An 8,445-nucleotide genomic window follows, 5' to 3' on the forward strand; every position below is an offset into this window, starting at 1 on the left:
GCCAAGCTGCGGTGACTTGGCAGCAGCAGTTCTCGGGTGATACACCCCAAATCAGAGGGGAGGGAGTCCGATTCCTTGGGGGGCCATGTGATTCCACCTTTGGCCATGGGTTATGTTGTTCCTGGGGCACTGTCACCCAGAATCTGGTTTACTGCACACTTGTGTTTGCATTCTACACCCTGTATGACAGCAACTCGCACTCTGGGACCCCTTGGGGGATGTTGGAGAGCCGGTTTCAGCCAGATCCCTGCAGGCCAGGCTGAGGAACCCCACCTGCTGGAGGGACCCCGCTCACTCCGCAGATGCCCTTCGAGCCACGGTGTCACCCCAGGAATTCTAGTTAATTTCCTTTCAATGTGCACGTCATCCATGCACCGGGCCACTAGTTTAATATAAGAGAGCATTGGACAAATAATTCCAACATTTAAAAAACAACAGGCCAGCCGGTGTGGCACAGTGGCTGAGCATCAACCTATGAACCAGGAGGTCACGGTTTGATTCCAAGTCAGGACACATGCCTTGATTGCAAGCTGGATCCCCTTTGTGGGGTGTGCAGGAGGCAGTCGATCAATAATTCTCTCCCATCATTGATGTTTCTATCTCTCTAGACCTCTCCCTTCATTGCTGAAATCAGTAACATTTTTTTAAAAAATTAAAAAAACAATAAAGCAAACACCAATCCATTGGCAGCTACAAAGTTCTCTTATTAAAACTTAACTTTAATCCTCAATAATTTTAACATAGTAATTCATATAGTGAAACCTCCTCAAGACTGTCCTTTAAAGGCAGAAAAGTTAAAATTACCTAGACCCACAGTTATTTTGCTGTAGGAAGTTACTGGACTCCAGCTTAGAGACCGAGCTCAGGGTCCAGGTTGTACAGTGCTGCTACATAGAGAACCCCTTGGATGTGTTCAAAGGTAAAACCACCCTCCTACCTATTCCAAATTCTAGAACAGGGACGGGGGAGTGGAAAGACAAGGGAGACACAGTAGAATCACCTGTCATTCTTTCCCCAAACTACACAGTTTCCCCAGTCTCCCACTCTAATCCATCCCTTAGGGGACTTGGCCCTCTCGCAAAATCAACCCCACTGAACCCCCAATACTGAAGGCAGGGCATCGCACCACTTGGGAATGTTCCAAGTCACTGCTACAGGACAGTGAGGTCATGCTGTTTTGTACCTCTGCCTTGGAAATCACAGAGTGAATATGCTTTGTGCATTGTATGGTTATATCCTCTGTTTATAAGCTGGAGACAGAAAACTGCTTCTGATCCTTTGTAACATTCCAAGATAAAATGACTAGAAAACCAGCTGTTCCGACAGCAAATCCAAGAAGAAGCTGTAAGTGCCCTGGCCAGCATGGCTCAGTTGTTAGAATGTCGGCCCGGGCACTGGAGGGTTGCGGGTTTGATTCCTGGCCTGGCTGGTATGGCTCAATGGTTGAGCATCAACCTATGAACCAGGAGATCAGGGTTTGATTCCCAGTCACGACACATGCCCGGGTTTGGGGCAGAATCCTCAGTAGGGGGCATGTATAAGGTAGCCAATCAATGATTCCCTCTCATTACTGATGTTTCTCTCTCTCTTTCCTTCTCCCTAATTCTATGAAATCAATACAAATATGTAGTAACAACAAAAAAAGGATCTATACCTGGGTTGCAGGGCTGATCCCCACCCCCTGCTTAGATGTGTGTGGGAGGCAACAGATCAATGTCTCTGTCATATCAATGTTTCTCTTTCTCTCCCCTCTCTGTCTCTTCCACTCCCCTTAAAAAAAGAAAAAAAAAGAACAAGCCCTAACTTTTTAAAAAATATATTTTTATTTATTTCAGAAAGGAAGGGAGAGGGAGAGAGCGATAGAAACATCAATGATGAGAGGGAATCATTGATCTGATGCCTCCTGTATGTCCCCTACCGGGGATCGAGCCCACAACCCCGGCATGTGCCCTTGAACAGAATCAAACCCGGGACCCTTCAGTCCGCAGGCCTAACCAAAGCTCTATCCAGAGCCAAATTGGCTAGGGCTGTAAATTTCTTACAGTACTTACTTTTCTTTCTGATGGAGGAATTTTAATTGATCTGCCCGTCTGGTTAGCTATCTCTAAGTATGGTGTGGTTTCTGAATCCACCATCTCACCTGCAAGAAGGCCAAAGGGAACTTTATGAATTCAATGTTAAAAAGCAATGACGGTTATACACACTTAAAATGTTAAAACTATTGGGAAGAAAACCAATGAGAGCACTGGCCGGTGTGGCTTAGTTGATTGGGCATCATCCCGTGCACTGAATTGATGTTTCTATCTCTCTCTCCCCCTCTGGAATCAATAAAAATACATTTAAAATGAATAAATAAATAAATAAAATAAAAATATTAAAAAGAACAGCCATGAGAACTGTAATGTCCTCACATTGGTAGGATTGGCTGCTACCTTGAAGTACTCAGTGAGGTGAAAAGCCCAAAGCCCCGTGTACCTCTCTCTGCCAGTATCTCTAGTCCTCTCTTTGTCCTCTGAATTCTCTTTTCTTTGAGTTCGGCTTCATTTTGCTCTTCTTCTTCGACCTGGAAGTTCTTCCTTGCGTCCTCTTCAGACTGCTTTAGTTCCAGCACCATGGCTTTCACGTTGTGTGTCACTCCCTGTTCTTCAAGTGCTTTCCCTGTGAAAATGAGAAATGCACGCTGTAAAAAGCCCTTCCACGTACTCGGTAACAGGCCACTCTCTCCATGCTCAACGGGATTCTTAAACCTGCCTTAGCACTTGCAAACTGCCAGGTCACATGGCGAGGACACGTTTAACTTTGGTTGTGTAACTCTATGACCATTAACCAGTGGGTAAAATCAGCCAGTGAAAACAGAGCAAATTCATTCTTTCCAATCTTCTTTATTTTCATCATTAGATCAGACTGAAGCAATACATATTTGAGACTATCACTGGGAGAGCACTACACTAGACAACAGAACAAGAAAACGAGAAAATGTAATAAGTGAATTTTCCTACCCCTGGTTCGAGAAGTGACCCACCCAACTCGGAGCAGTGAACGAGCAGCCACGGTGCAGCAGTGCACTGGGAGAAGTCATTTACTGTCGAGGTTAAGAGCACAGACCCTGGGTTCTATCACTTCTAACTCGGAGGCCCTGAGTAAGCTACGTATCTTCCAGGACCCAGTTTTCTAATATATAAGCTGGCTCTATGAAAAAAATTAATCAAAGCCCAGCCAGCATGGCTCAGTGGTTGAACATCAACCTATGATCCAGGAGATAACAGTTTGATTCTCGATCAGGGCACATGCCTGGGTTGCAGGCTCGATCCCCAGTGTGGGGCGTGTAGGAGGTGGCTGATCAATGATTCTCTCTCATCACTGATGTTTCTATCTTTCTCCCTTCTCCCTTCCTCTCTGAAATCAATAAAAAATATAATCAAATATATAAACCTAACAAAAATTAAGTCAAAGATACAAATAAACCACCACCAAAATGAAAAAGGGTAAACTTAAATGCAAACAGATTTTAAAATAAAAATTATGAACTACAAATATAAAAATCTGAACACAGTTCTGAAAAATGCTATTTGGATATATAATATATATATATACACGTACATATATGTATATATATATATAAATATATATATATATGTGCACATATACGTATGCTGGCACAGGGGTCCCAAAACCCCTGAAATTTTCTAGGAGAGCAGAGTGGGTAACGGTGTCCTTTGTTATGTTAATGAGGTGGCTAGTTGTAGGCTGATTGCCTAGAGAACCAACCTTGTGATTAGAGGATAGGAACTTTTGTTCCCTACCCTGACCTCTGGGGAGGCGAGAGAGGCTGGAGGTTCAATCAATTGTCAATGGCCAATGATTGAATCAATCATGTCTATGTAATGAAGCCTCCATGAAACCCCAAGGAGACTGGATTTGGAGACCGAAATCAAACCCGGGAACCTTTAGTCCGCAGGCTGACATTCTATCCACTGAGCCAAACCAGCTAGGACTATCTATATATATAAAAGCCCAGCGACTGGAACGGTGGAACAACAGGAACGACCAGTGGCTATGACATTCACTGTGACAGCCAACCAGCATGATCCGGGCCCTGATTGGCCCCAGCCCCCAATCAGCTCCCTACACCCCGATTGGGGGTGGGCAAAATGCCCGCTCCCCAATGGCCATCGGGGCAGGCCAGCCGACCCCAACCATGCACGAATTCGTGCACCGGGCCTCTAGTCCATATATATAAAAGCCTAAGTGACCAGACGGCCGGACAGTAGCTATGACACGCACTGACCATCAGGGGGTAGACACTCAACACAGGAGCTGCCCCTTGGTGGTCAGTGCGGTCCCACAGCGGGCACACTGTTCAGCTGACAGACGGGTGCCAGACACCGGACTCATGGCTGGTGAGCGCAGCTACGGCGGCACAAGCCTCTCCCACGGACACTCCTCGTGCGCCCAAGCGACAGTGGTGGCAGGCGCAGCAGGGCCGGGATGAGTGGGAGCGGCACGTCACCCAGCACAGGCTCAGGCTCCTCCCTGGCTACCTGCCGCTAATGCGGATTGACGCAGACAGCGGGCTGGAGCCCGACGAGCTGGCGGGTAAGGCTGGGCTGCTGTGGCCAGCTGAGGGATGAATCTGTGCACCGGGCCGTCCGCTGATCCCCGCAGGCCAGGCCGAGGGACCCCACTGGTGCACGAATCCGTGCACTAGGCCTCCAGTATATATATATTTTAAAGAAACTTGATATAAAGATCTACTGATGGCCAAGTCACATTGGTAAGGAACCAAGAGGGGACTTGTTTTACTAGGTTTTAAACCTATAATAAAACCACAGTAGGGAGATTAAAAATGGCATCAGAGTAATTGGAAGCTACACTGACATGCTTCCAAGACCAAACTGGAATTACAACTAAAATACAGGAAAACCATCCTGAATAACCAACTAAAGACTAGCTGGAGAGAACCCTGATAACCAAGGGCTGGCCGGCCTTCCATTGTCAACAGGAGGAATATGTCAGCTGTGGGAGGTTCCTACTGAGAACTCTGGTGTCTAAACCCCAAGCTGGGCTCCTCAGCCCAGAGCACCAGAACTGAGAAAGGTGCCCACATAACATCTGGCTATGAAAAGCAACAGGGTTGCTGTCTGCCAAGGAGAGATGGCTGGAAATGCAGGCACCCTCTTAAAGGGCCAGCACACAAAATTTCACGTGCAGCCACTCACCTAGGGCTCCAGCAGAGGGAAGGCAGAGTGGACTGGAACTGTGTGAGCAGAAATAAGGTTCGGGTGGCTCTGGGGTTAGAACTCGAAAGGCAAACACTCTGGTTTACTATGCTGTGTCATTCCCCCATGCTGCAGAGAACATCTTTCTCTGGTGCCCATTAAAACAGCAGTCGCCAACCTTTCGGACCTCACGGACCACCAGTGATCCATGGACCACCAGCTGGCGACCGCTGCATTAAAAGACTAAGAATAACAATCAGCCTGAAGGCAGAGGAAATTGCCCCACCCTGTGGTCCATAGCCTGAGGTTAATCAAGACTGAATACAATCAGATTACAGGCAGAGGCAGGTCTCTGGAGACTTTGAGTCTTTGCCTGATCTAAGTCAGGGCCCAGGGCTAGGAAAAGCCCTTGTACACATTTTGGTCCTTTCCAAAGGTACCCAGCCCCAGCGGAGGGAGCCACAAGCTGTGGTTTGCTGATAGCTCCAAACAGGGAATTCAGAGTCTGACACTGTCATGCACTAGAGACTGGGAGACATAGCAGATCTACCTAATATATAGATACAAACCCAAACAGGCAGCCAAAATGGGAAGACAAAAACCAAGCCCAAAAATGAAAGAACAAGAGAATTCTTTAGAAGAAGAGATAAACGAAATGGAAATAAGAAATTTATCAGACATAGAGTTCAGAATAATGACTGCATGCATAGATGCTCAACAGCATGAGAAGACATAATAACTCAAAGGGTTAAAGAGAATAAAACAGAGCAGAAAAAAACTTATTGTACTTAGCAGATATCTTGCAGAAAGCCTGCAACCTTGAGCACCGCATGGCCCAGATAACTACTAGTCATCTGATGCTGGGAGGAACCAAGGACGGACTGGACCCTTATGTCAGCAGAGCCACTTACAGCCAGCAAAAATGAATAAAAACCTATCTCTCCCCGCTCTCTTCACTGATGCCTTTCTTGGTCTCAGCCCAACTGCACCCAGGTGCCTGAAATAAAAATCTCTTTTGATACATTATGACTTCATGTCATAAGTGTGCAACCCCAACCCACTCTGAACCTTTCAGTAACTATGAAGAATGACATTGCACTAATAAAGAATACAATGGAAGGAATACACAGCAGATTAGGGGAAGCTGAGGACTGGATCAGTGAATTAGAAGACAGGGTAGAAAATCACTCAGAGAACCAAAAAGAAAAAACAATTAAAAAACAGGAGGACAGCTTAAGGGAGCTGTGAGACAACAGGAAATTTAACAATGTTCGCATCATAGGAGTACCAGAATGGGAAGAAAGTGAGCAAGGGATAGAAAACATGTTTGAAGAAATAATGGAAGAAAACTTCTCTAATCTGGTGAAGGTAAAAGTTGCACAAGTCCAGGAGGCACAGAGAATCCCAAGCAAGCAGAACTCAAAAAGGCCCATGCCCAGACACATCATAATTAAAATGCAAAAAATTAAAGACAAAAAAAGAATCTTAAAGGCAGCAAGAGAAAAGCAATTTGTTACCTACGAAGGAGCTACCATAAGCCTGTCAGCTGATTTTTCATCAGAAACTTTACAGGCCAGAAGGAAATGGTATAAAATATTCAAGGTAATGAAAAGCAATGATCTGAAACCAGTATTACTATATCCAGCAAGGCTATCATTCAAAATAGATGATGAAATAAAGAGCTTCCAAGACAAAAAAAAAAATAAAGGCTAAATGAGTTCATCACCATCAAGCAAGCATTACAATAGTGAATGTCTTTCTTCCCCACTAGCACAGAGCAGACAATGAATATTAGAAAAGCTGTTTGCTGCTTTACCTTTTTATTTTAGTAAACTCTAAAATAATTGGTTTTGGATTATATATGCAATAAAACCACTAGACATTTGTGAATAGGGGAAGAGAAAAAAAGATGCAAAGCCATTATTTCTATATTAACTTTATTTTTAAATTCTGCATATTTTGCCATAACATACCTAGTTGAAGTTGCTTCTTATTTATGACAATTTTGATATAATTTTCTTGAAATCCAAAGGTTTCAGCTATTCTGTAAAATAAACCAGTGAAAACTGTAATCAAATTTGTTATTTTCCCTTAAATAGTTTAACCATGATTAGCTATTTTATACATTTTACTCAGAAACACCCAGTATTTCAATTTACTGACTCACAAACATCACTTCATGATATGCAAGAGACAATGTCCTTTTTAAAACTAGCTATTTACTTGTTTCCTCATGAAGTGGAGACACTGGTACAGGATAGCCATTTAAACAGCAGGGCCCTAGCTGCCCATCAGGAGAAGATCCATTCTCTGTACCTTCTGCAGCCCCCTGGAGGAGCCCATAATAAGGAGCTATTCCACACAATCCTGAATCCATCCCTAACAGCCCTGATGCAGACCAAAGAAGAAAATGAGAAAAATCAGCTTCAGAAATATGGGCTGGCTAGCCCTGGAGACACTCACCAGTGAGTGAAACAACTGACCAGGTCTCAAAAGTTAGAATTTCACCAGTAGGTGACAGGCAGGTATTTTTTTCTTTCTACAGATGGGCCAACAGTCTGAAACTCTTTGCTGAATGGCTCAGCAAGTTATCAGGGTACTAAGGAATAAAATTCAAAGCTAAGGACCTGGTGACCCCAGCTGTTTCCTATTTATATTAGTCATTCATTAGTCACACATGCATCAAGTGCTTGTTAGGTGGTGGACCTAGAGTTCCCACCTGATCTCGAGTTTTACCAGGAAATGAAGAAGAGTGGTGCGAGTCGAGTTCTCATTTGTCCTTCACTACCAGTGTGAGCCTGTAAGTCCTGCAGCCTCAAAGCCTCAATTTCCCTTCCATAAAGTGAGGAGACTAACACCTGCCCTATCTCTCTTCCAGGCTGGCCACCAGAATCAAATGCCCCAACTTAAAAGGTTTGGGGGCACCAGGCACATGGATACTTACTTAGATCTCAATTCTCTGCCAGTGATGTGCAATCGAGTTTCTAAGAGGTTCTTCCTATCCTATTTAAAAATCAGACAAATAAAATAACTTTGGATTATAGCTTTCTTTATTATTATTATTATTATTTTTAGGGAGAGAGGAAGGGAGATAGATATATATATAGAGAGAGAGAAACATCAATCAGTTCCCCCCTGCACACCCTCTACTGGGAATCAAGCCCACAACCCAGGCATGTGCCCTGACCGGGAATGGAACTGGCAACCTTTTGGTGCACAGGACAAC

At 44.5% G+C, this 8,445-nt stretch overlaps 1 protein-coding gene across 2 annotated transcripts in view; it reads right to left on the reverse strand.

The window, feature by feature from the left end:
* The window catches only part of NUB1 (negative regulator of ubiquitin-like proteins 1), a 29,354-nt gene that overhangs the window by 14,062 nt on the left and 6,847 nt on the right, over positions 1–8,445 (reverse strand). For both annotated transcript variants that reach the window (XM_005880078.2, XM_005880079.2), the window contains 4 exons: positions 8,164–8,222; positions 7,193–7,263; positions 2,476–2,658; positions 2,052–2,140 (listed from right to left, as the gene is read on the reverse strand). In XM_005880078.2, the coding sequence (XP_005880140.1) occupies positions 2,052–2,140; positions 2,476–2,658; positions 7,193–7,263; positions 8,164–8,222 (402 nt within the window). The remainder of the gene's footprint in view (positions 1–2,051; positions 2,141–2,475; positions 2,659–7,192; positions 7,264–8,163; positions 8,223–8,445) is intronic.

The sequence above is a fragment of the Myotis brandtii genome, unplaced genomic scaffold (genome assembly GCF_000412655.1).
Source record: "Myotis brandtii unplaced genomic scaffold, ASM41265v1 scaffold624, whole genome shotgun sequence".
In the NCBI taxonomy this organism is placed as follows: Eukaryota; Metazoa; Chordata; class Mammalia; order Chiroptera; family Vespertilionidae; genus Myotis; species Myotis brandtii.